At 35.9% G+C, this 26349-nt stretch overlaps 1 protein-coding gene and 1 long non-coding RNA gene across 2 annotated transcripts in view; one reads left to right on the top strand and one right to left on the bottom strand.

The window, feature by feature from the left end:
• Positions 1–1319: 1319 nt before the first annotated feature.
• LOC123616501 (uncharacterized) lies at positions 1320–6536 on the bottom strand. Its single transcript, XR_006724519.2, has 2 exons — positions 6341–6536; positions 1320–2143 (listed from the first exon to the last, which is right to left on the bottom strand). It is a non-coding gene; the product is annotated as an uncharacterized LOC123616501 (long non-coding RNA).
• Positions 6537–6730: 194 nt separating this feature from the next.
• The window catches only part of AP1AR (adaptor related protein complex 1 associated regulatory protein), a 32013-nt gene continuing 12394 nt past the window's right edge, over positions 6731–26349 (top strand). Inside the window, exons 1-3 of the mRNA XM_010953689.3 lie at positions 6731–7152; positions 23141–23189; positions 24701–24727. Of these exons, the coding sequence (XP_010951991.1) occupies positions 7070–7152; positions 23141–23189; positions 24701–24727 (159 nt within the window). The 5' untranslated portion in view covers positions 6731–7069. The remainder of the gene's footprint in view (positions 7153–23140; positions 23190–24700; positions 24728–26349) is intronic.

Below are 26349 nucleotides of genomic sequence, written 5' to 3'. Positions count from 1 at the left end.
TGTGCTGTTATTTATTTTACTTGTACATGCTACAAATCCCACAACACACTGCTGTTCTTCTTGTTTTATAAGGTTAATTTTCCTTTTAAAATATTAAAGAAAAAATGGCTTATATTATCCACATTCCTAGCACTACTCATTCTTTCTTATAAATCTGTGTGTCCATCTGGTATCATTTACATGCAGCCTGATGAGTTCCTTTAGCACTTTTTGTAGTAAAAATCTGTTGCATTAAAAATTCTCTCAGTTGATGTTTATCAGAAAAATGTCTTTATTTTGCCTTCATTTTTGAAAGATGTGTTCCCTAAGTATAGAATTCTAGTTGACAGGTTGTTTTTTTTTTTTTCTTTCACTTCTTTAAAGATTTTCCATTGTGGCTTGCATTTGTCCTGATAAGAAGTCAGATGGAGTTCTTACTGTTGTTCTCCCGTAATGAGTTTTTTTCTCCCCCATGGGTTTGGGCTTTTTTCTTTTTTCTTTTTGTTTTGAGATTTTCTTTTTATCTTTGGTTTTCAGCAATTTGACCACAGTATGCTTACATGTGGTTTCTTTGTATTTATCTTGATTAGAGTTTATTGAGTTCTTTTGGATATGTGATTTGATGTTTTTCACCAAATGTAAATAATTTTTTGTTATTACTTCTTCTTCAAATACTGTTTTTTAAGCACTTCTCTCTTTTCCCCTCTTTTGGAACTCAAACACAAATATGGTTGAACCACCTGATATTAACTCACAGGCTGCTGAGAATCTGATTTTTTTTCCCCAATCTTTTTTTTTCCAATCCACATTAATTTCTATAGAACTGTTTTCAAGTTCACTAATCCTTTCTTCTACATTATCAAATTTGCTGTTAAGCTCAGTTGATACTTTAAATGTTTTTCTGATATTGTATTTTTCAATACAATTTTTTGTTCTAAAATTTATTTTCTTCTTAATGTTTTTCTTTCTTTCCTGAAATACTACATATTTTTACCTACTATATTCATGCTTTCTTATACATGCTTTCATATATTTATAATAGTTGTGTTAAAGTTTCTGTCTACAAGTTGAATAAGTGAGTCATCTCTAGGACTGCTTTTATTGACTGTATTTTTCTTGATTATGGTCCTACTTTTCTGCTTATTTTTATGTCCATTAAAAAATTAACTTAAAGATATTTACGTAAAACAACAAAACTGAAATATAATTTGTTTTGCTTTGATTATCCCAGAGAGTACAAGCCCTTTCCTCAGTTAGGATGAGGATGATTATTCGTATTATTCCAAGAGTTATGTTGAACAGAGTCAAGTCACACTTTTTGTTGTTGTTGTTTCTTCTTCTTTTTTTTTTTTTTCCAGCTTTAATTCACTCATAATTAGCCTTACTCCCAACACATTAACTCTTGTGCCTTTTTTTTTTTTTCTTTTTAGTATTTGAGTTGGGAGAAGGTTTGGTACTTTCAGATAATTTTGGCTCATTTTTAGATTCAACTCTGATAAGGCCCAGAATCCAAGCATTGTGAGGATGTAGAGGATATCTATTTTATACCTATTTTCCAGCCTTTACTCCAACTGCTGCTTTCATGGAAATATTTGGGTGTAACTGGTATGTAGGGAGGGGAGAACTGTCAAAATGGGTACTTTTATTTTCAAATCTAGAGCTTACTCTGGTGGCCTATTGCTCCATCACGCATTATCCCAAATTTAGCAGTTCAAACATTTGAAATAAAGGCATTCAAATAGAAACAAAACAATAAAATTTGAAGTGAAAACAAACATTTTATTATGTTCAGGGAAAATGTGAATTAGGCTGGAGGGTAGCCTGCCTCCAGGAAGCAGGAATCTTCTAGAGGTGGCTCCAAACACAAGATTGCTGGTTGATGCAGACTGTTGGCTGAGAACTCAGCTTGGGATATCCAGAACACCTCCATATGATCTTTCTTCACACCATAGCATCTTTGGACTCCTTACACTGCAGTCAGACTTGCAAAGTCATGTCTTCCAGAGTGCTAGCTAAGAAGCTATAGTCCCTTTTATAACTTAGCCTCAGAATTCACATATCATTATTTCCACCACTGTCACAAACTTGACCAGATTCAAGGCAGGGACCATGAACACTACCACTCCATGGAAGGAATGTCACTGTCACATTGCAGGAAAAGATTCTATAGGATAGAAGATATTGTTGAAAACATTTTTTAAAAACTCAATCTACTACAGTCCTCTTCCAGATTCCTGTGCATCCTACAAGTACACCCTTGGTTGGTTTCTTCTCATCTCCATCTTTGACAGACCAATTCTCCATCTACCCATATTTAGACCAGGTGCCTACTCCCAAGTGGAAAATCGCTGAGATTCTCTGTTCATTTATGAATGCCTCATTTCTATTTGAAAATTAGTTCCTCAAGACTTTCATTCTTCACTCCTTGCTGACATCATAGAGATAGGAGTTTACTTTTGTTGAGGTTTTCCTTGCTACCACTTGTCTTTCATGTTCTTCTACATCTTAACTAAAAGCTGAAATTTCTCCACTAATGTTTTAGTGTCTTTTTCATTTCTAATAGTTGTTTCAATTAACTATTATCTTGTATTTCCTTGCCTTTTTATGACATTAACTGTTTTAAACATACATATTTTATAGTGTTTATCTGATTGCTTTATTACATTTATTCTGTAAGATTCTTTTTTTTTTCTCTGCTATTCCTGTGTCCTGGTAGTTTGTAATATGTGATTGCAGGTTCATTTTCAGCGTAGTTTTACATCTATCTGCAACCTAGATGGAAGTTATACCTCCCCCAAAGTGAATTTGTTTTTGCTTTGCAAGAAATCTCAAGGGCATCACTGTCTCAAAACCACTTTTTATATTGACTTCTTGGCCTGGCATTCCAAGTCTCTGAGGTTGTTGTAAACTCTAACTCCTTAACTCTAAAGAAGACAGGCTCTTTTTTTCCCCCTAAACCCAGATCACATCAATAATAACAAACCTCTCCTTTATCTCCTACCCTTCTTTGCACTGTTTTTTGATTCTACAATTGGATTTTGCAGACTACCTTTGCCCTTTGCTGGCAGGTTCTGTTTGGTATCTTCCAATTAGGGTGCTAGAGGGACACTATAAGGCTGGAGGAAGTAATTTACTCTTTTTCTGTTCTATTCTCCATATAGTGGCAAGTGGATCAGCAGGAAGGCATCCTGGCAGTGTTTACCACAATGGCCACAGCCCTCCTACTTTAGTGGTGAGTGCCCCCTAGTCCACGGAAGTGGGTTCATGGGCAGAGACAGCTTTCCATCTTCTTCTGTTACCACATGGATGGGTAGAATGTTTCTGTGGAATCCACACTGTCTTCTCAGAGGTCTGAATAACTCCTTGTATGGTCTTCCTCTTAATGTCTAGATTCCTTCCCTGTTCACTTTTCCTCAGTCCCAGGCTGGTGGCTGCTTCCTGTAGTAGCTACATCTATTAGAACTTCGAGTTTCCTTCTAGCATTAACCACCACCTACCTACTTAATGATTCCTTCTGTTAAATTTTCCCTGCTTAAATTACTAATGCAGTTTCTGAACAGGCAGGAGAGAACTGAAACAAACTCTACTCACTGTAAGCATCTCATATTAATCACGTAACAGTTCTTGTTAATCCCTCTTTGTGAAATGTAAATGATGGATGAGCAAAGAAGAAAGCAAATCACTCAGTGTGTATAGTACTCAGTGATACTGAACCAACTAACGAATTTCATCACATACCCCAGAATAAATGGGGCACTGCTGAACCGGCCAAAAGTTAATTTCCCCTTTTACTTTCCCTTTTATCTTTAAGTACACATCTTTGCATCCCTTTTTCTTGAAAAATCACTTAAATGGTCCATTTACCTATTTAGCTATGGAAGTGGAAAGTAAAAGACCACTGCAGAAATAAAGATACTTAAGAACAGTCATTTTGAGGAGCTACACGACTCTATATGATAATGCAAAGGCTGTTTTCTCTGTAGGCAGAGTTAGTTCACTTGGACTTTTTTTGGAGAAATGTTTGTTAAGTATTAAGAGAAGCTGTGATGTGGTGGCAAAATGTTAGGACTTATTTTTATGAAAATATGAGCTTTTCAAGCCATTATTGAGCAATCAGCAGCTGAAAGTAGGTTTAACACGCCTACATTTTCACTTTATAATGAAAGTAAATATATACAGAAGAACTAGGCAATGCTGGATTAAGTTAAACTTGGACTGGACTGTTGGTCTTTCAGACAGTTAGTACTGAATAACAAGACTTTAGGAACCATAATGATACTGGATGATCGCGTTATGATGAGATTGTTCTATTTGGGTTCCCAAGACAAACACTTCTAGTTGGTAGTGGATGAAGTCTCTCCATAAGCCAGTGGGTATTCTCACTTTCAATCATCCTGGAAAGAGGCAGACCATGGGACAAACAAGGCCTGAGATTTACAGAATTCATTCCTCTACATTGGCCATACTGCCTTAGGGCCTGACTTCAAGTAATTTGTGTGGAGTATGCCTGAGTGCAGGTCTAAGAGGTAGAATTTTGAAAAAGCTAGTTATCACAGGATGCCAAGGATGCAGCTACAAAGAAAAACTTGCTGATAAAAATTTTCTTCAGTATGTGGATAGTAACAGCTAATAATTATATTACACTCATGGTATTATAGGTAATTATAGCATAATACATAGTACATAATAGGAATTATATTATAATAAGCACTTACTTTTATATTACATCAAGCATTTGACTAAATGCTTAGTCATTTAAACTGACAACAAACACATAAGGTAAATTTCATTACTATCTCATTTTCTCCATGTTGTAGTGGTCATATCTAATATCCTGTATAAATTTTGGCAATTTAAACTATGCTCCAATGAATTAAAAAGATAAGTTTAGATCTATGTTTAGTCCAGTGTGATAATGGAGGGCACAGAGTTCTTCCCCTAGCAGGGACCCTCCAGCCCCCAGTACAACATGATGGTAGCAACTGATATCAAAACAACAAAAAGTGATTAATAACCAATAAAGAAGAGGTTCTGAGCAAAAAGAGATTCAAATTTGGAATCACATAATCCAAAAGACAGTTCAAGGAGCAGATTGCATCCTGATGAACTCCAAGTAACTATGAGAAAAACTTCTTTCACTTCAGAATAAACTACAATAGAGAAAAGAACTTTGAAAGGGATGGGGAAGACAGAGAAACATCCTGCTACCTGGAAGGTGGGGGGGAGGGTCTCTCTAGCAGGCTGACAGTAAATGGCCACTAATGTGAACAATCTATTTGTGTCTCTTACTGGTAAATCAAGTATCCTGCCTGGGCAATTGTCATATAAATGAATTCTCTAGCTGTGATTAGTTAAATGCATAAATCTTATCAGAATACACTTGTCTGTTGTCTTTACTGATACCCATGCCCAAATGGAGGGTTGGGGAAGTGATATTGTATCCATTCAGTATAATATCCTACAGATTCATTTAAGGTATGTGTATTAATATGTTCCTTTTTGTTGCTAAGTAGTATTCCATACACTGAATACTTAGTTTTTTAAACATTTTGAGTTGAATTTTAAAGACTATTTTATAAATATATTTGTTTGATTTCAGGGGCTGAAGTTGAGAAAGAAAATACAGCCATTATTCAGGAAGTTATTCAGGCATTCCACCAGAATTCACTGATGGAAGACTATTGGGACAAATATATCCTCATGCACTCGATTACAAAAAAACTACTAAGACTCAAATAAGGTCAAAATTAGTTAAGAAGCAGGGCTAAGACTGAAACCTGGGTCGGTCTAGAATTCAGGAAGCAAAAAAATGAGGTCAAAGAATATTTTATCATGAATAACAATTTTCTAAAATATAACAATTTTCCTAGGTAAATCAAAACAGGCTAAAAATTGACATGTGTGGTTAGTATTAAAGCATCCTACCTACTAGACCAGGTGTTTACTAAGCCACGCCTTATATCCGATTTTAAGGCCAACTGCAGACAAAACCTGTTTTAAAGGAAAACTTGAAGAGGGTGCCGCAAACTCTCTCATAGTAGCTGTCGTTTCCCATCTACCACAGTTCTGGGAAGCACACTTCGATTAGCAAGGCTAGTGTCCTTGAAAAAACCTTATCCTTCTAACATTTCCTCCGGACCCCAGCTGCCTCTCCGAATATCTGAAAACCTGATTTTAAACAAAACAAAACGTCAGTAAGGCACCGTTAATTAATTTCTCCACAATGTTGACAGTATGGAGACTGAAACGCAAACTAGACACCAGAAAATAAAAAATTCTTGTTTCTTCAAAACAACCACAATCAGTTCCTTGGCTCTATTTCCCACTTATGATGTAATATAAACAAAACCTAAGCACACACCTCACAGAGAAGTGCCCCCTTCACATTTGACGACTCCTGGCCTGAGGCTCTAGGTAAGCCGCTCACAAGGCTTTGGGCAAAGTTCGAAAACTGTGTGGGAGACACTCCAGACCCATAGCGGGGAAACTGCAAGGATAAAAGATTTCCCAGGTAGGTCACGGTCCAGTAAAACAAACTTCCACACCCAGGAAATAAGCTCCGTGCAAGGCAGAGGGTTCGTACTCGGGAGCTGCCGGAATTGACGTCAGAGCCGCTCGCCGGAGGAGGCGGAGCGGCCGAGGGAGCGACCTATTGGAGCCCGGGAGAGGTAGGGGGTGTGGCGGCGTCGGCGGCGAGGCGCAGACCTAGGTGCGCGGGAGGGCGGGGCCTGGGCGGGCGACTCGCTGGGACTGGTCTCCTTCAGCGGCAGGAGGCGGTCACTCGAGCTGGGCTAGGGGCCTGAGGCGAGCGAGGGGCCATGAGGACCGCGAGGGAGTCCAGAGCCCGCAGCCCGGCCCTCCTCACTGGCGCGGCGGCGACTCGGCGGCCGCTGGAGTAACCGCTGCCTTTGTTCCTGGCTCCTGTCCCTCTCGTCGCCCCAGTTCCTGACGCCGCCGCGCTCCTGCCGGCCCGCCCTTGGTACCAGAACCTCCATTCGGCTCGTGCCGCGCGGATGCGGCTGCCGGGCCTCGGTTTGGGCTTTGAGCGGGAGGAGGAGGAGGAGGAGCGGCGGCGCCTAGGCGGCATGCAATGGGGAACTGCTGCTGGACGCAGTGCTTCGGGCTTCTCCGCAAGGAAGCGGGGCGGCTGCAGCGTGTAGGAGGCGGCGGAGGGTAAGCCCACTGGGGGAGGGGCCCGGCGGCCTCTGGCTCCTCCTATTCTGCCCCTGGCGAGGAACCCCTTTCACTCCCCTAAAGGCTTAGCGGAAGCCGGGCTCCCCGCTACCCTCACCGGTGAGCAGGCGTCGAGTGAGTGGTCCTAGTGGAGGCCTTGGTCTGGAAGGGCCTCCCAGGGCGAGAGCTAGAGAAGGGGGTGGGGTGTCGCTCCTACAGCCTCCAAGCGAAACTCCCGCCGGGCGCGCTGTCACGAGGGGAGTCATGATCTCTAGGAAGCATGGGGCACTGTCCCACGAATGGGCAGTAGAACAGGACCCACAGCAACCTGAACACATCCTACGTTGAGCTTGAGTTTAATGCCAAAGATGATGGTAGGTCTTGTATCTGATCCTCCCTTTGGCTCTGACAGAGCAGATGGAGAATCTGGCTCCAAAAAGTGATGTTTCTGAGATTTTTTAGTAGAGGTCATTTGGATGCTGGAGTGAAGTAAGATCCCAGACATTCAGTAATCCTTTGATGCGTACAGAGACTTGCAAACTGCTGGGTTCCTTTCCCAGTGTGCATTCAAATTCTTGGTGCTTACAACAAGAGGAGCAGTATGTAGCTTTTTCAGCTTGATTTTTTGGAGTTTGGAGTGGAATGCCATACCGTGATTGCTACCCAGAAGCTCTGTAACGCTAGGGAAATCAGTCCTTCTGAGCATCAATACTCTTGATAAACTCTCCAACATGCAAAGATTTTTCTACTCGTACCATCCATAGAATAATAGAATTTTATAATTATTCCGTTTTTGTCTTTTTTATTTCATAGGGTATTGAAAAACTTAAGTTTCTTTGAAATTGGATTTGTTGTTATTGTTAAATATCTCCCAGGAATTCAAACTTAGAATTGAAAATCTGAGCCAAGCCACTTTTATAAGGAATAAGATTTATTAATTTTGCGCTTTCTGGAACAGATTGCTAAATTTTCAGGATCTGTCCCATTTAACCAACATCATTAGGTAATAAGATGTTCAACATACACATACTGAAGCCACATGATTTACCATTTGGATATTTTGGTGATGTAGCTCTTATGATATATGAGTCACTCATTACGTCATCAGGCATTGTGCCACCTCTCTGATACAAAGTAGGTAAGTGTCCCAGATGGAAAAGTAAAGATTTAAAGATTTTGTGCCTACTTTAGTATTTTGGTTTCCCTGACCTAAGGGCTGTTACAGGGGAACATGACAGCTGTTTTATCTTGTAAGCTAGAGTCATCTAATTTACTTCTAATTTTTGTGTATGGGTGCTCTCATATAGTCAAGCTACGTAAATAGGCTTGCCTACAGACTAGATGCCACAAAATCCTTGGCTTTGTTAATATATTTGTTTATTTGTAGTTGTGTTGTAGGGTAACTGTAAAAATAGAGTCTTATGCTCAAATTAGGTAAGTAAAAATCCTTTGTATTTGACTTTGGAGTACATTGATATCTGTGGGATTTTTGTATTGTTTTGTTTTTTCACAGTGATTTTACAAATTAAAAATGTTTTCCTTAGAGTATAGCATTAAAATTACAGGTTTTACACCCTGAGCACATGAACTTGGCAATATAGGGAAGGGACAGGAAAAATCAGTGAATTGTGGTGTTAATTCTAGATATGCCATAAAATCATAAAAGTTGGATCTGTACCTTCTGGTTATGGGCAAAACTTGAACAAACAAGTCCTGTTGAGACAATGTGAGTCTGGGTTGTGGACACTGTCATCTAAAACCATATAATAGTGATATCCATCCTTTTGTTTTAATCCATAAACATAGGTTCTGAAAGTTCCCCAGTTGAATCTTCTGATTAATTCATTGTTTTATATTCATTTTAACATTTTAGGAGCTCCTAATAAACATACAGAGACAGATGAATGTAGTTGTTACTTACAAAATAAGATTGAACTCTACTTCCCATTTTAGTAATTGCCTTTTTTTTTTGTAATCACCTGGTAGTTCTGATTTTCTTTCAGGTATAGATCTAGATATTTAGTAGTTCATCTAAGGGCAAAAAAGTTTAGGAGCAATCACAAAAACTTGACGTGATTTATATTTTTCAAAGTAGTGACCATAAGTGAAAGAATCCTGGGTTTTCTTAGAGTTAAGGTATGTCAGAAACTTTGCTACTAATAAAGTTATATGGTGATTAAAACAGAGGGAGCTAAGTATCTTTAGGGAATAACATTTAGACATCCTAATGAGTCATCCTTTTTTACTATAGGGAGTTTTGCCTACTCACATTCTGAAGGGCTCCATCTGCTGGTCAGTTCCCCTTTTTTCTTGGATGGTAGTAGAAATCTTGCATAGACCCTTAACAATAGTTTTTCTTTCTCAAACTGAAGATCCAATTATGTTTTGTTGTGTTGTATTTTAATTCCCTTTTTTATCTTATAATTCCACACAATGGTTCCAGTTAAGATGTACTCTAGTTTTATATAAAGGTATTTCATGCTTTGTGTCCTTCTTGATATTTAAAAATTGTTGGCCTTTTTGGCTCCAGCAGCAAAGTTGCTGGATTTGCTGTTTTCTTCCTGGTGAAAATGATTTTAGTAATAGCTACCAACAATTGATTACTTCCTATATTCCAAGCACTGTTTTTATATCTCATGGCTTTTTATTATACCTTAGAAACATTTTATTAAACATAAACATTATGAACAATTAGCTGCTGTATCTCTCAGTGCATTATCTTGTACTTTGTCACCGGAAGATCTTATGCATTTATCTCAACAACTTGGCTCTTTATTCTGTGTAATAAGCTGTTTTCCTTTTTGTGAAACTATACACTTGACCCCTGCAATCACTTTTATCTTATTTTCTTGTTCCTGTCTTGGCTATTCTCACTCTGCCTGCCCATTAAATATGGAATTTTCATCGGTCTTTTCTCCTATTTATTTAGTTCCCTTCACACCTATGCCTACCCCTGAAGAAATTTCATCCATTTCTATGGTTTCAACCACTACCACTTCCAAATCTCATGTCTTCTGAGCAAACCTCTTTTCAAATGTTCAGCACTATATTTTCAGTTGCCTACTGAAGAGATACACTTGAATGTTAAAAGGCTCCTCAAGTCAACTTATCTAAAATATCTAATATCTAATATTGGTGTTCCAATAAATATCTGAAATAGTGCATTTTTCCCTCTAGATTTCTTTCTCTGCTTCATATATTCCCTAATCAATGATTAGGGATTCCCTTAACACAGCTCCATTCAGTCTTCTATCCTGCAAACTTTATAGTCCTCTACAACTCTCATCAGCAATTCTGTCTTTCCTTAGTACGTACTGAACCCGTTTCCTTCCTCTGTGCTTCTTCTCTAAACTTTGTCTTTCAAGTCCGCTGGTCACTGGCTTCTAGACTGTTATACCTATTATATCTCTTATACTTCAGGCCATCTTCCCTTCCTGTCAGTGGAGTTAAGCTTTCTAAAACCCATACAAGATCATGACATTCCCTTGACTAACAATTTCCAGCTGCAAACTATTTCCTACAGCTAGGTTGCTCAGCCTTTTTTCCCCTTCTTTGACAGATGATAAGTTGCATGACATTCAAATGGGCAACATAATGTCCTTTTGAATACTTGGAATTATATGCAGTTCTGCATTGGGGTAAGGTGTGTGATCTTACTCTTCGTTCTCTCATTCAGAAAATCATGTCAGAATACAAATCAGAACATTAAAAGGAAAACACCGAATCTATTCTAATTTCAAAAAATAACGCATTCGTAAACCTTAGTATTTTAATTTTTGATAAATGATAACCTTCCAATTCAGAGTAGTATCGAGTTCAGACTCCTGACAGGATAACTTAATCTATTTTACCAGCTTAACTGCATTTTCTAATTATATTTTCTTTAGAGTATAGCCTTAAAATTGTAGATTTTACTCCTTGTGCACATGAGCCTGGCAGCATAGGCAGGGGAAGTCAATCAGTGAAAGTATTCCCTGCCATTCTTTCACTTGCCACATCCCCAATATCCTACATACTAGATGGACTGTGCTTGTTCCTGTTTTCCTGAAATACAGTATTCTCTCGTTCTGTGCCTTTATATGTGATATTTTTCTTCTTTCCTATTCTTGGTGAGCTTTTAATTATCCTTAAATATTCCCTGTGAAACCTGCTCAAACCCCATGAGATAATATTATCTCCCTGAGGAAATAATATTTTCTGCAGGCTTAAATCTACTTTGTGGCAAGGATTGTAAACTTTTTCTGTAAAAATAATACACATTTTAGGCTTTGCAGGCCATAAGGTCTCTGTTGCTACTCAACATTTTATCAAAAAAGCAGCAACAGCCAGCCAGTATGTAAAATGTGACTGTGTTCCAGTAAAACTTTGTTTACAGAAACAGGCATTGGGGCAGATTTGGTCCATGGACCATAGTTTCCTGCCTCCTGGTATATACCATGTTATGGGTTGAGAGCTCCTCAAGGACTGTATAGAGTACTAACAAGAATTTTAAAATATTTTATCATAATACATATTACTAAAATACAGTAATCAATAGTGTCATTATTTGAGAGATTCAGTTTGGTTTTCTGCATGTTTGTCAGCTTTAAGAAATATATAAGTACAAGATGTTTCTCTTGAAATTTCAGAAGTTAGGATGGAAAACATTAGTAGACTTAAATGGATATGAATTTCTTGAAAACTCTGTTATACCTTAGAGGATCCCCAGAGCTCTGTACTGAACCTTACTCTGTTCTTCCTTATTTTCCTTCCTTAATGTACTTTCCCTGGGTGAAGGCATGAAAACATTTGGCTTTACCTACTACCTGCATACGAATGAGCTCCATCATCTGAGTCTGAACCCTGAATATCTAACTGCCTACTGAGTATTTCCCCTTGAGTATCAAACATAACCTCAAATTTACTTCGTAAAGTTGAGCTCATCTTTCTTTCCTTCTCATAGTTCTTTACCCCTTTTTTCTTTTTTTTAAGCCCTAGCCATTTTTACTACTTTGTGCCCTACTTTGTGAGTATTAAAACAATATATAGTTACCAAAGCCATGAACGTGAGAATCATATTAAACTCCTCCCTTCACTCACCTTTCAAATCCAATTTTGTAGATTATACTTGTAGATTTTGTAGTTTATACCTTCTGAATGTCCCATTTCTTTCCAACCTGTACATCCTACCTGTCTTAGTACAGACCCGTCAGTCTTCTGTATTTGTAGCTCTGCCCTCTTGCCAATACCTTTGTGAGCTGTGCCTCTCTAATCTGAAAACCAAAAAGAAAGAAACACTAAACCTTACTTAGATTCCTGCATCTCCTTCCAGCTATTACCTGTCTCCAGTTTTTTCCCTTTAACAATTTAAAGAATTGTCTGGTCTTGATATCTCCATTTCATCATTTTTCACTCAGTCTTCAAGGTAAGCTAATGTTTACTCTCCTTCCTGCCCCCCACTCATAACATCAAAATAACCATCATAATCCAGTAGGTATTATTAGTCTTTACTGTACCTGATCTTTTAGCAGCATTTGATGCTGTTGACTCCTCTCTTAACTCCTGCAATTTCACATTCACTGTATTTTCCATCTACCTCCCTGGCTTGTGGACTTAACTAAATCCATCTTTCCTATTTCTTATGGATGTTCATTTTCTTCACCTCAGCTATTAAATGTTATAGTCCTTTAAAACTTAACTAGACTTTTACCTTGCTATACTTTCCCTAAGTAGCATGCATATAGTCACTAATCTACAAGCATCTTTGACACTGTTCCCCATCATCCAGTATTTCTAGTCCATCCCCAAAACCATATATATTTTTTTACCTCCTAAATAGCTTTTCATTCCACCCACTTATCTCACTACTGTCACCTTATTCAAGCTGTCATCATTTCTTGCTTAGATTTACAATACCATGTGTTAAAATAGCATTCTTCCTCATTTATTACTTTGACAATGTTTTATTTTCCTTCATAGCACTTATCACTGCATGATTTTGTAGACTGAGTATTTGCTTGTCTGTTACCTATTTCACCTTACTAGAGTATAAATTTCATGAGGTTAAGGACTTTAATTTATTTATTCCTATGTATCCAACACACAAAGTGTGCTTGCACATAGTAGGCACTCAGTGTTTGTTGACTGAGTGGATAGACTACCAGCTGGTCTACCCACATCTATTCCTGATGTTTTTCAGTTTATCCTGCAGTCTGGAGTCAAACGTGATCATAAATGCAAATCTGTGATACAAATGCAGATTAAAATTCTTCTGTTGGTGGTTTACCATACTTTTAGGATAAAGACCGAAATCTTTAATGTAGCTTTCAAGACTTTGCAGTATCTTATCTATTCTTTGCCTACTTCTTTTTTTTTTTTATTTTTTATTTATTTATTTTTTTTGCCTCATTTGTATCACACTCTTCCTTGAATCAATTTTTTCCCTTTTTCCTTAGACAACTCCTACTCACTCATCTTTTAGATGCCAGCTCAAGGATTGTTTCCCACAGAAGCTTTCCCAGTCTGATTCCTACCTTCAGGGGATAAATTCTCACACCAGGATGGAACCATCTTCCTTGTCTTCTCAGGACTTCCTCAAGTTATAATTATACCTGAAATAGTGTAATTATTTGGTTAATGTCTGTTTTCCACTCTCAGTGTAAAGGAAGAAGTTCATTCCTATTTTGCTTACTTTTGAATGCCCAGCTCCAAGTTATGTGCCTAGTATGTAGTAGATATTTATTAAGTATTTGTTGACAGAATTATCATATGCAGTCTTGATCTTTTCATTTCCCCTTGACTTTGGTAGCTACTGCTCCCTGAAACATTCCTTTCCACTACCTAGCTAATTCCTCCTCCTCTAGCCAATTTTTGATGCCCCTTATTTGGACATATCCCATTCAGAGCATCATAGTTGTTAATTTACCTGTGTGTCTGCTGCATTAGACTGTAAGCCTGTTGGATACGTGGGTCAATTTTTATTCACTGTTGTATTTTAAATATAAATATGTAGCTATGTCTGTCATTCAGGTATCCAGGGAAGTAAGAAGAATTAGAAAGTTCAAAATCATAGACATGTAAGTGGCAACAGTTTCTAAAAGAGGAAGGTAGTCAGCAATTTGAGATGTTGCTTACAGCTTGCAGAGGATAAATAAGAGGACTAAAAGACCTCTGAGGTCTCTTCTGGTTACTAGTTCCCTCTAAATCAGGCTCCTCTTAAAAGGCAATTAACTTTTTAACCCATATTTTTTGTCTTTAACATGCTTAACAGGAAGATTTGTCCCTCCTCTTCCAAAGAACTCAATATATATTTTGAATATCCATTCTTCGTAAGTTTACCTTCATTAGGGAGGAGTTTATTTAACAGTAAATATTATTACTTTATTATTACTTTATTATTACCACCTATGTCACTGCTGTCCCTACATGGAAAGTCTGTTGATGGATTATCTCTGGAGATTTGAATAGTTAAACCTTCATTGAAGTATTTGATACTCATTGAAAAATGATGTGTCTGTCATCTTCAGTGTAATGTTTTTTTCCAGGCTTCTATTTGTAACCTTTCTAATCTTTTGTCCAGAAAAAAAGAGTCATGGGAAGCTTTTAATTTTTAATAGACTGTGGAACAATTTACCATGGTTCTTCATTATTTATTTATAATGTCAAACAAAATACAAGGAAAGACTTATTTTACTTTAACAGATATTATACAGGAGAATGTGAAGATGTAGGATTTGTGAGAATTTTTTAGTTATCTTTTACTAAAGTCACTTTTCTATAAAAGTATATTTGTCTACTTTGCAAATAACATATAGAAGCATAAAAAACTGCATTTTCAGTCTATTCTTGATGAGAATGATTTTATCCTTAATAAAAGATTATCTTAATATCTGTCTTGATAACACTGATGAATAAATATATATGCAAGAATCTCCACTTTTATACTGCATTACTTTCAAACTCTTCCAAATTCCTTTACATGCCACCATCATGCAGAGTATGATAGCCTACCTTTTCTACCTCTTTAATATCCTTTACATATTTGAGTCCACTTTCACATCATTCTGCAATAGGAGAATGGTTATACAGAAACTTGGTTCATTTAGAGACAGCTCTCAGAGACATAAGGATTGTGTATAAATAAATGTCAGTGGATGACTTTGGAGAGCTCTAGATTTTTTTTTTTTAAAGGAATATAGACTTCTGTTTTCTTTAAATCATTGTCCAGAGCCTCTTGATTTCAGCTGCTCAACTTTTACCATAACTAACTCACCTGAATATACATACTTTTGAATACAGTGGTTGGTTGCTGCTCATATTATTTCTTACCTCCCCCTTCCCTCCAGGGCATATGGCTATATTCATGGAAGTTAAATGCACATGTGGTATGACTTTAACCATTTTTTCCACAGTTCAGCTTTATTTTATATGATACTGATATATTCCTAAAGGACTTTTCTAGCTTCTTACATCACTTTGTCCTTTATCCTTTTCACTCCTTGCACTTAAGTCTTATGTCTTGGATTTACTGTCTTGGATTTACTACATTTATTTTTTTTCTCTTGTACCTCCTTTCTTGACTTCTGCTTCTATTGTATTATGTCCCCATTGAGATTCTGACACTTCTCCCCATCACCTCTCATTTTCCAGTCCATCCCCCACACCAGATGATTTTTATCTTCTAAATATTTCTTTACTCTATCCACTTCTCTCATTGACAACACTCTAATCCAGGCTATCATCATTTCTTGCCTACGCCCAAAATTTAATTGCATACATTATTCCCATTATTCCCTCACTCTCTGCATTTATCCCCACTCACTTCTCTAGGATTCACATGGTTCCTGACACTTGCAGGAACAGCTTCTTATGAGGACCCACATTTACTCCTCTAAGTTGAAGGAAATAATGGTGCTTCATTCCCCCTCTAGTCACTTTAAGTATAATAAACATTGATTGATTAAGTTTTTGATTTAGGGTAGTGATTCTTAACTGGAATATTCATTTAAGTCTCATTTTCATACATGTAGCTCAGATTCATTCATTTCTACTCCTTTGTAGTGTTTTATTGTGTGAATAAGCCATAATTAAATTAATCTATTCCCCTGTTGATAAGCATTTAGAATATTTCAAGATTTTTTTACTATTACAAACTACTTCAGTTAACATTCTTATAAATATTTCTTTGTACACATGTTCTAGAGATTTTTTAGGTATATATACTCAGAAATTGAATTGCTGGTTCGTAGCTCATACACATCTTCAAATTTACTAGAATATATCAAAATCTTCAAAGCAGTTATACCAGTTTATACTTTTGCAGACAGTGGGATTTCATTGTTCCATTTCTAATGCTTGGTATTATCAGATATTTTTCCTAATCTCTTAATGTGAAATTCTATCTATTATTTGTATTAAAATTTTACTGTGTTCCTATATATCAGCAATAAACAGATAATGTATATTTTAAAAATTACTTTCTGTGTAAGCAATTAAAAATACAAAAAACTAGGAATAAATCGATGATAGATGTATAAGACCAAAACAACAGTTAAAAAAAAAAACTAAATAAATGGAGGACAATACCATGTTCATAGACAGAAAGATCTGAATTCAGTGCAGTTCCAGCAGTTGGACTGAACTTAACCGGCTGATTACACCAATTTTTATGGAAGAGCAAAGGATGAAAAATCACATGGGGAAGGCATGTCAAAAACCAAGATGCTGGAAGCTAGGCCTCTTGGGTCAGTTAGCCAAGTTGTGAATCCAAAAGAAAAGTCCCTGAAGGAAATTAAAAGTGCTACTCCACTGAACACATGAATGGTACGGAAAAACAGCTTCATTGCTGATACGGAGAAAGTTCGCGTGGTCTGGGTAGATCAGAACAGCCACAACACTCCCTTAAGCCAAAACCCAATCCAGAACAAGACTCTTAACTCTCTTCAATTCTGTAAAAGCTGAGAGAGGTGAGAAAACTACAGAAGAGAATTTTTAAGCTAGCGGATGTTGGTTTATGAGGTGTAAGGAAAGATGCCATCTCCATAACATAAAAGTCCAGGGGAAAGCAGCAAGTGCAGATGTAGAAGCTGCAGCAAGTTATCCAGAGATCATTAATGAAGGTGACTATACTAAACAACAGATTTTCAATGTAGATGAAACAGCCTTCTCTTGGAAGAAGATGCCATGTAGGACTTCCATAGCTAGAGAGAAATAAATGTCTGGCTTCAAAGCTTCAGAGGACAGGCTGACTCTCTTTTGTTAGTGTCTAATGCAGCTGATGACTAAGTTGAAGCTAGTGCTCATTTACCATTCCAAAAATCCTAGGGCCCTTAAGAATTATGCTCATTCTACTCTGCCTGGGCTCTATAAATGGAACAACAAAGCCTGGATGACAACACATCTGTTTACAACATGGTTTACTGAATATTTTGAGCCCACTCTTAAGACCTACTGATCATTAAAAAAAGATTCCTTTCAAAATATGACTGCTCATCAACAATGCACCTGGTCACCCAAGAGCTCTGATGGAGATGTACAACAAGATTAATATTGTTTTCATACCTAGTAACACAACATCCATTCTGCAGCCCATGGATCAAGTTGTAATTTCGGCTTTCAGGTCTTACTATTTAAGAAATACATTATGTAAGGCAATAGCTGCCAAAGATAGTGATTCCTCAGATGGATCTGGGAAAGGTAAATTTAAAGCATTCTGGAAAGGATTCACCCTAGATGTCATTAAGAACATTCATGATTCATCAGAAGAGGTCAAAATATCAACATTATCAGCAGTTTGGAAGCAGTTGATTCCAACCCTAATGGATGACCTTGAGGAGTTTAAGACTTCAGTGGAGAATGTAACTGCTGAGACAGTGGAAATAACAAGAGGACCAGAATTAGAAGTACAGTTTGAAGATGTGACTGAATTGCTGCAATAGCGTGATAGAATTTTAATGGATGAGAGGAATAAGAGGGTAGAGGTGCTTAGTGAATATAAATTCAGAAGAAGTTTAGTTTTACAATTCAAATAACTCATCCCCTTGGAGCAGTACCTGCCACTGGGTCAGACAGCTCAGTTCCTTGAACCAGGACCCTTCTGCAGATAGGCTTTGGATGAACCCTGCTAATACTCGTTTCTGTGGTTTTTGGTCTTCCATTTTCTCAACACATTCTTCTTTTAGATGCCATCTTACTCTCTTTCCTTTAAGTCTTAAAACCCAGGAGCCATTCATTCCCCTAAGGTGACCCAGCTTATCAAGGTAACTGATCCATTCTGCATTGCTTTTATAGTTTTAATTTTTTCCCTATATGTCTAACTTATTGAGAGATATCCCTTATTGAGGGATAACTATCCCTTATTGAGGGATAACTCACTCTTCCTTTCTCTCCCGGGAATAGGCTATACTTCTATTTTTCCATAGTGATTAGAAGTAAAATCCTTAAAAGCAATAGGTATGTGTATGTATTGGTGAGAACATGAAGCATATGTATGGGAGGGGAGAGATTGCTGACATTGCATCTTTGCAGCCATTCTTCCTTGGGATAGGAAAAGAAAACAAGATGAATTTCCTGGGTTTGAAGCAAGAAAGAAAACAGTAGTGTTTTTACTGATCTGAGATTGAGAAGTAGCCACAAGGTTAATTATAAAAAGTACTCTAAAGGAGGTTTTGGACGGATGTTAATGTTTCTAGGCTTAGAATTTGAATAGAGAACCCTAATCTAGACTCAATATATGGATGTCAAGTTCAGAGCACCTAAAACCATAAACGTGCTCCTTTCCCAGATTCCTTCATCTCACTAAATGGCAACTCCATTCTAGTTGTTCAGGCCAAAAAGTTAGGAGCATCCTTGATTTTTCCTTTTTACATACACTCTTACAGCTAATATATTAGCAAATTGTCAACCTTTTCTTCAGAACTACTTCTCATAACTTCAGTTTCGTCATCCAAGCTACCATCATTTTTCTGCTATAGTATTATGATAGATTCCTAATTAGACTTCTTAAAACTTATGGCAGATCATCTATTCAGGATCTTCCAATGAAGTTTTTATATAGCTAATAAATTCTTAAAGAATGATAGAAATAAAAAATAATGATTTTTTACCTTCTAATGAAATAATAGAGCTGAAAATGATTTATCAACGGATGTTGAAACCGTTTAGTAAAATGTTGGTGGGAAGCTTTCTAATGGATGCGTTAGGCTAACAATACCTGAACCTACGGATCATTCTCAGTGTCAGCAAAAGTGAGGCAGACAAAAATAAAACTCCTTGTAATTTGATTAAGTAGCACATACCACATATAAAGGGTTCTTGCCTTAAAAAATTGCACTCAATATAATCAAGCTTTTAAATCAGATTACCAGCACAGAGGATAGAGGAAACATTTAAACAACACCAAGAGGAAAAATACTAGGAAGTGATCTAGGAAGTAAGAAATTCTACAGGACAAGTGACATGATTTCTCTAACAAATCAATGGCATGAAAAAAGGTAATGGTGCAGGGAGGAGGGCTGTTACAGACGTTAAGAGGCCTAACAGGTAACTGCAGTGTGTAAACCTTGTTTGAAATCTGATTTGAACAAATCATGTATAAAAAAAGATAATCAGGGAAAAAGTGAACGCCAAAGACAAATATTTGTGAATTCTCATCTAATTGAGAATAAAACCTAAAATCTTTCCCATGGCCTGGCCTGTGGTCTGACTCTGGCTCTTTCTCAGATCTTATCTCCCTTTCTCCTCCACTGCAGCTGTTCAGGCCCCCTACTTTCTTAGAATATGCCAAGCACAGTTTTGCCTCAGAGCTTTTGTGTTTTTCCTCTGCTTATAATTCTTTTCTTCCCGATATCTAGTTGACTGGCTTCCTCATTGCCTTGCAGGTCTTTGTTCTAATTTTGCTTTAACAGAAAGGGCTGCCCTGACCACTCCATATAAAATAACCTCCCTTTCCCAGTCACTATCCTCACTTACTTTGAGATACTTGTTTTCTCATAGCATATCCCACCATCTGATGCATTTATCTGCTTGCTTGTTGTCATTCATCCCCAAGAGTGTTAGCTGCAAGGTGGCAGTCTTTATCTGTTTTATTGACAGTTGTATTGTCAGCACCTAGAACAGTGCCAGGCACTTAGTACCTACTCAATAAGTACTTATGAAATAAAAATATAAACACTTGAGGCCACATTTAATAGATAAGTATCTCCTTTTCTCTCTTAAGTTGTTCCACTTGTATTCTCATCCTTACCTAGAAGTAATAAAGGATTGCCAAGAGCCTCACTCCTCATTCTAGAACAAAACTGTGAGTCAGAAAACACAAAATATCAAGACAGTTTATAACCAGAAACACTGAAAAAGTTATATTCTAAATGTGTTAGGCTTTTAGGCATCCAATAATATAGAAAGATTTTAATTTCAGTTTCTTTCATTTACTAATGAGAAAGCTCTCTGAAATATGAAATGAGACTTTCAAACAATTGGCTTTCTAATTACTTCTCAAATATGTACCACAATATTTCTCATTTTCTTTTCAGATAAATTCCAGGATACAGCCCCTGAGTTTGCCAAATTGAGTATTTATTTACTTTAATCTATCAATATAATCTTAGCATTTGTGGTAGTAGGAGTCAGTATATGCCCTTTGTGAATAATAAGGTCTGAATTTAATCTATCTTAAAAGAAAGCTTGAATTTTTCCCCAAACTTATTATGCTTTTCTGTTTACCTATTATTATATTTATATATATTACTATTTCTTAATTTTCTTTTTTGTCATTCTATCACTTAGACTCATGTTTATTTATTACTCAGGACTTTGATTATAGGGACAGAAACCCAGATTAAACTATCTTAGGCAAAAGGTGGAATTTTTTATAAGGGTACTAGGTTTCTCAAGTACTAAGCAAACTATGGGCAGAGCAGAGCAGGGGTGTAACTGGTCCTTAGGGATGACTTCAATACTGTGAGAACACTAAAAAAAAAAACACTCTCTCAATCGATTTCAATACTCTGCAGATTGTCAGAACCCTAACCCATAGCACCTTCCTAGAGCTCTCAGGAGAATACTCTGTCTCTCTACTCAGTTTCCATATAACTCTGAGCCATTCAAATGAGGTCTGGGGGATAGCTATTGTCTAGGTTGGTCAGATAATCAGAGAGAGTCGTTCAAGAGCATGAACATCCTCACAATAGTTAGATGTGAATAAAGGGGACAAAAAAGGGAGACATTTACAATAGCCAACACTTTGGGCTTCTACTAAAGTTAGCTATATGTCTATGAATAATTAGAACAAAACACAGTATTCTGCCATCTAATGTAAGTGTAGTGCAATAGTTACTTCCTTGGGTTTATACAGTCTTAACTTTAGACTTTGCTTCAGCAGTGAAGTCACACTTGATGGCCTATACTGTGATACTTAGTATTACTGAACTTTATTCTACTATTCGGTTAAATCACTCAGTAAGCCTAGAAGAGGAAATAGATTAATCAGAAACAGATTTTTCATTCAGGGAAGAGAGAGATGGTTGCTGGGAGAGAGCATATAGTACTTTAAGCATAAATCCTAATGTCAGAACACAGTGCTACTAGAAAGCTAAACTCATTTCTGTTTTTATTTGAGAAATGGGGAAGATTAGAAGGATGCAGGCACTAGTTGCTTAGAGAATTAAAGGTATTTATACTGGATATGTTACATGAATCAATAGATCTGTGGAATGGCAATACCAAATGTTCTGCTTTTTACCTATGATCTCTTAATGGTCAATAAAACTGCGTTATATCTGTTAGCAAATAAAGATTGTACCAGGAAAAATAGCACCTTTAATTTCATTGCTTTTTTAAAATTCTTTATGATAAAAAAATTTAGTTTTGGTAACATGGCATTCTCTTTTACTAAATCTGTCTGCTTCTTCTGCACGCACATACATACATAATACTCACAAAGCATTCTGATCTCTGATCTCCAGGATTCTTACCATCTCTTAAAGGGGTACTTTCTGTCCAAGAATCCTGATACATTAGGAACTCAGTGTAATTTTGGTTCCCTGTGAGAGGATGGAGAGTCTCTCTGTCATCAATTTAGGCAGCAATAACAAGATCCACATTGTAAGTGAAAGTCTTACCTCCTAACACTCCAGTAGTACAGGGGTTTGAGTGGCTGTGTCCCAAACCAGCTTTCATACTATATTAGTTAGAGGACATATAGTTTATAATAGAGTGTGGTCAAATCTTTGGAGCGAGTATAACAAAGGAGATGCTTACTTGACTACATGTAGGTTTCACTAGTAGGAGCAGAAGAGAGTGATTAGAATTTTTTAATGTTAGCTTTACTGAGGTATAAGCTACAAAGTTGTAAGATATTTAAAGTGTACATCATGGTGATTTGATACATATATACATTGTGAGGAGAAATTAAAACTGAAGTTAATATTGGACCCTAGTTGGAAAAATTAATGTAATGAACTATTTGGCTAGTGTATATGTGCATTGATTTTCTTTTTCTTTTATTAGTGCAGACGTGAGAAGAGAACAAAAAGCACCTAAGCTTTGTATAAACATGATCCGACTATCTAACCACTCTTAATATATTGCATATATCTTTTTAGATTTTTGTTGTTTTGCAAATGTTTAACAAAATTGGGAGCATACTCTTATACATTATTTAACACACCAATATTTTAGCAAGTTACTTTTCTTGATACAGTAAAAATAATGAGATAAACTTAAATTTAATTATATTCTGTTCCATGTGGTAAATATAGTAAGTTAATTTATTATTACAGTTTTAGTAAATATTAGGACCAGTAGAAAAATATTGGTTGACCAAACACTTAAATCCATAACTAAGTTAAAAAATCTGGACTATTTATATTGTTAGGTAAGTATGGTGTTTTCTTTTTTCAAATATAAGATACTGCATATTAGTGAATTTGAGGAAATGTTTTATGCCATGATATTAACTCAGTTTTAGGATTAATTGTGATTTTTAAAGTTGTTTTTCTGTTTTTCTTCCCAGATCCAAGTATTTTAGAACATGCTCAAGAGGTGAGCACTTAACTATAGAGGTAAGCAGAGCCGTGAATCTGATTGGACAAAAGTACTGTCAGAAGGACAGGAAGGACATTTGTTGTTGTTGTTCTTAAGGGAGAAAGGCCTGGACCTAAATTTAGTATGGTACTAAATTTTCATATACTTCAATATTGTTGATGCTAGTGAACAGGGAAAGCATTGGAAACAGTGAATAGGGAGAATCATCTTGCAAAAGATTAAGGTCCTGTTCTTCTAATAGAATTGCTCTTTCTACTTTAAGAAGTAGTGTTTTGTTTTCGCCTTTTTTCTGCCCTACACAACTGAGGCAGAGGGTACTCTTCTATCAGTTATAGTGGCTCTGTAGACAGTGATTCTAGAGACAGGTCACTGACCTGCTAGTTGAGGTGTGCCAGAATCAAAGCAGCTAGTTGATTTTCTGCAACTCCACTGTATGAAACTCTGAGTTGCTTATTCTTTGTATATAAGGACATAATGATAGAGTCTACCACTTACTCAGTCCCAACTATGTACCAGCTATTTTATCATACAGTTTATGAATGTACAATTTTTACTACAATTCTGTTAAACAGGTAGCAGTCACCCCACTTTATCAGCGATAATTAGAGGCTTAGACAGGTGAAGAAATTGGACTATATTACACAACCTGTAAGTGGCAGAACCTACAGCCAGTCCAAAACTGCATTCTGTCTTAAATAAAGAAGCATATAAACCAAGAATTCTTTTTTTAAAACAGATTACAAACCAGCACAAAATATATGTTCAAGATAATAATTTTAAGCACTTTTAAGTCATCGCTTTAGAGTCTTGTATTTTCTAAGCCTTTTGAATTCATTGTTTTCTTGATCTTTAAACAATGAAACAATATTAAAATAGAACAATTTTCCATTCTTTCAAGTGGTTATTTGTCAAATTATTTGAAGTATAAATATTTTAATAATATAATTTAATAGTAATGACTTTCATTTGGTCATTTGACATGACATTCATCCCTTCATGATCAAATTGTTTACATTCCTATCCCTAGAAGGACACTGCACTGGGGATTAGCATCTACCGTCTAGTAGATTTTCAGTAAATAGTTATATGAATGAATAGATGAATAAATATAAATATTACAAGAGAAATTCTTATTTGAGTGTTTTTTAAGTCTGTTTCTTGAGGGACTTCTTATTAAATAATTTTTTCCAAACTCAAGTGAAGTAAAAAATTCTGGCAGTGTGAGTTTAAAACACCCATGAAATATTCAATTCAGGTGAAAGTTTTAGTTTATGTTTCTGATTTATGTAGAAAATTGCTGTAATTTTTCTTTTTCATATAGTCATAAATGGTATATTCTCGTCTTGGCTGTCTTACAGAACTGTTAAATGTATCAAATGGACTAGTGTGTAAAAAGACATAACTTATACTTTATCTTAAAAATATAAAGGTATATTATTTTTGAAATGAAAAAGTGACTTAAAATTTTTTGTGAAATAGATACTTTAGACAAAGATTCATCCTAACACTTACTTTCTTGTTGTTTCAGTTTGAGAATCTAGTAGAAAGTGATGAAGTAAGTATTTTCACATAAGTAGAAAATTTATATTTGTTTTTGTTAGTTCTAACAATCATTTTTAAAATTATTTATTTTTATTTTAGAATTTTTAGTGTTTAGTTTTACTCTTTAGTTTCTTTTACTAATTTATATTAACAAATAATTCAGATTTTTCTACTATATAACATATAAAACTAATATACTATGTATAGTTTCATATATCAATTATATATTATATCATATATATATATTAAAAAACAGGTTTTTAAAGCATTCTACAGAACCTGAAGAACTTTTTAAAAGATATTTCTAACCTCTTGCCATTAAGTAGGTAAAATTCCTCAACAATCCAGAGTAAACCCATTCTTTAACTATAATTTTCATAGATTTCTGAGGGTGAAATTTATTCATGTTTGTTCTGTGATCACTTTCTGACTTTAGCGATTATCTTTTTTATCATTTATTCTTTTTGTTGATTTTTACATTTCACTTCATCTAAAAATCTGTTTTAAGATGCATCCCAAATACAGAAATGTTAAAATGGAAAAAAAAGTGCATTTTAGAATTAGTGACATATGGTGTGTATTTTTTATGCACTGGCATAGTTATAAGAGTTTTAGTTTCTATGTTAATTTCCAGCTTCACTGAACTGTTAGATGCGTTTGTGCAAATTACTTAAACTTCTTTGGGCCTACTTTCCACATCTCTAAAGTAAATTTGATTAGAAGAATACTACAAGCTTTTTTTTCCCCATCATTTTTGTTTTTTAAGGAAAGAAGAAAATGTACCAAACCAAATTTAAATTATTCTTTAGCCAAGCGCCCAGAGTGTGTACAGAATGCTAGTCTCAGAGTGTAAATTATCATATTAAAGGTTCTGAGAAGAACTGTTAAAGAAAATTATTTAAACTTGTTCAATTTAGCATTTCCCAAATTAATTTGGGTATAAATCTGTTTTTAAATAGTAATGCATATTTATTATCTGGTAGAACACATTTGGGAAACTGTCTTAGCCTTTTGTTTTCCCAGTGAATTTCTCCCAAATATTTTAATGTTTATTTAGTTTATTCCCCTTTCAAAGGTTACTTTAATTCTATTTTTTAAAACAAACTCTTAACATATTTTTAAAGTTTCTGGCTAGTACTAAATGTCAGAGTTCTGTCAACCTTCAGCCTTCATCCCTGCATCATACTGCTTTTAAAAGAATTTGTGGTTCAGTGTGTTTTCCTAAGGTACGTTTTGTTTGCTTAAGTTTTTTGTTTGTGTTTGTTTTTGCTAACCAGTCTTTTTCTCTTCATGTCATAGTGTTTGGTTTAATCGAAAGTCATATCCTGTATCGTAGAGCTTTTTCCTAAGTTAATTTGGATCATTTGGTGGAATTTTATTTCTGCTGTTGTTTAGTCATATATTTTAACTGTGAGATGTGAATAGCTTAAATGTGTACATAAATTCAAATCACTCGAAAGTATTTAGGTTTTGTTTTGAAGGAAAAAAACTATAGGTAAAATGCTATAATCCTGTGAAAGAGGACAAAACAGTTGATTCTCATTATTTGTGGTAGTTACATTCTATAAAGTTGCTGAATGCTGAATTAGTGAATACTGAAACGTTACTCCTAGGGGAAATACAGGTTAGGTTCCT

This window comes from Camelus bactrianus, chromosome 2 (genome assembly GCF_048773025.1).
Source record: "Camelus bactrianus isolate YW-2024 breed Bactrian camel chromosome 2, ASM4877302v1, whole genome shotgun sequence".
Taxonomy (NCBI): domain Eukaryota; kingdom Metazoa; phylum Chordata; class Mammalia; order Artiodactyla; family Camelidae; genus Camelus; species Camelus bactrianus.
This window is presented reverse-complemented; position numbering and strand designations above follow the sequence as displayed.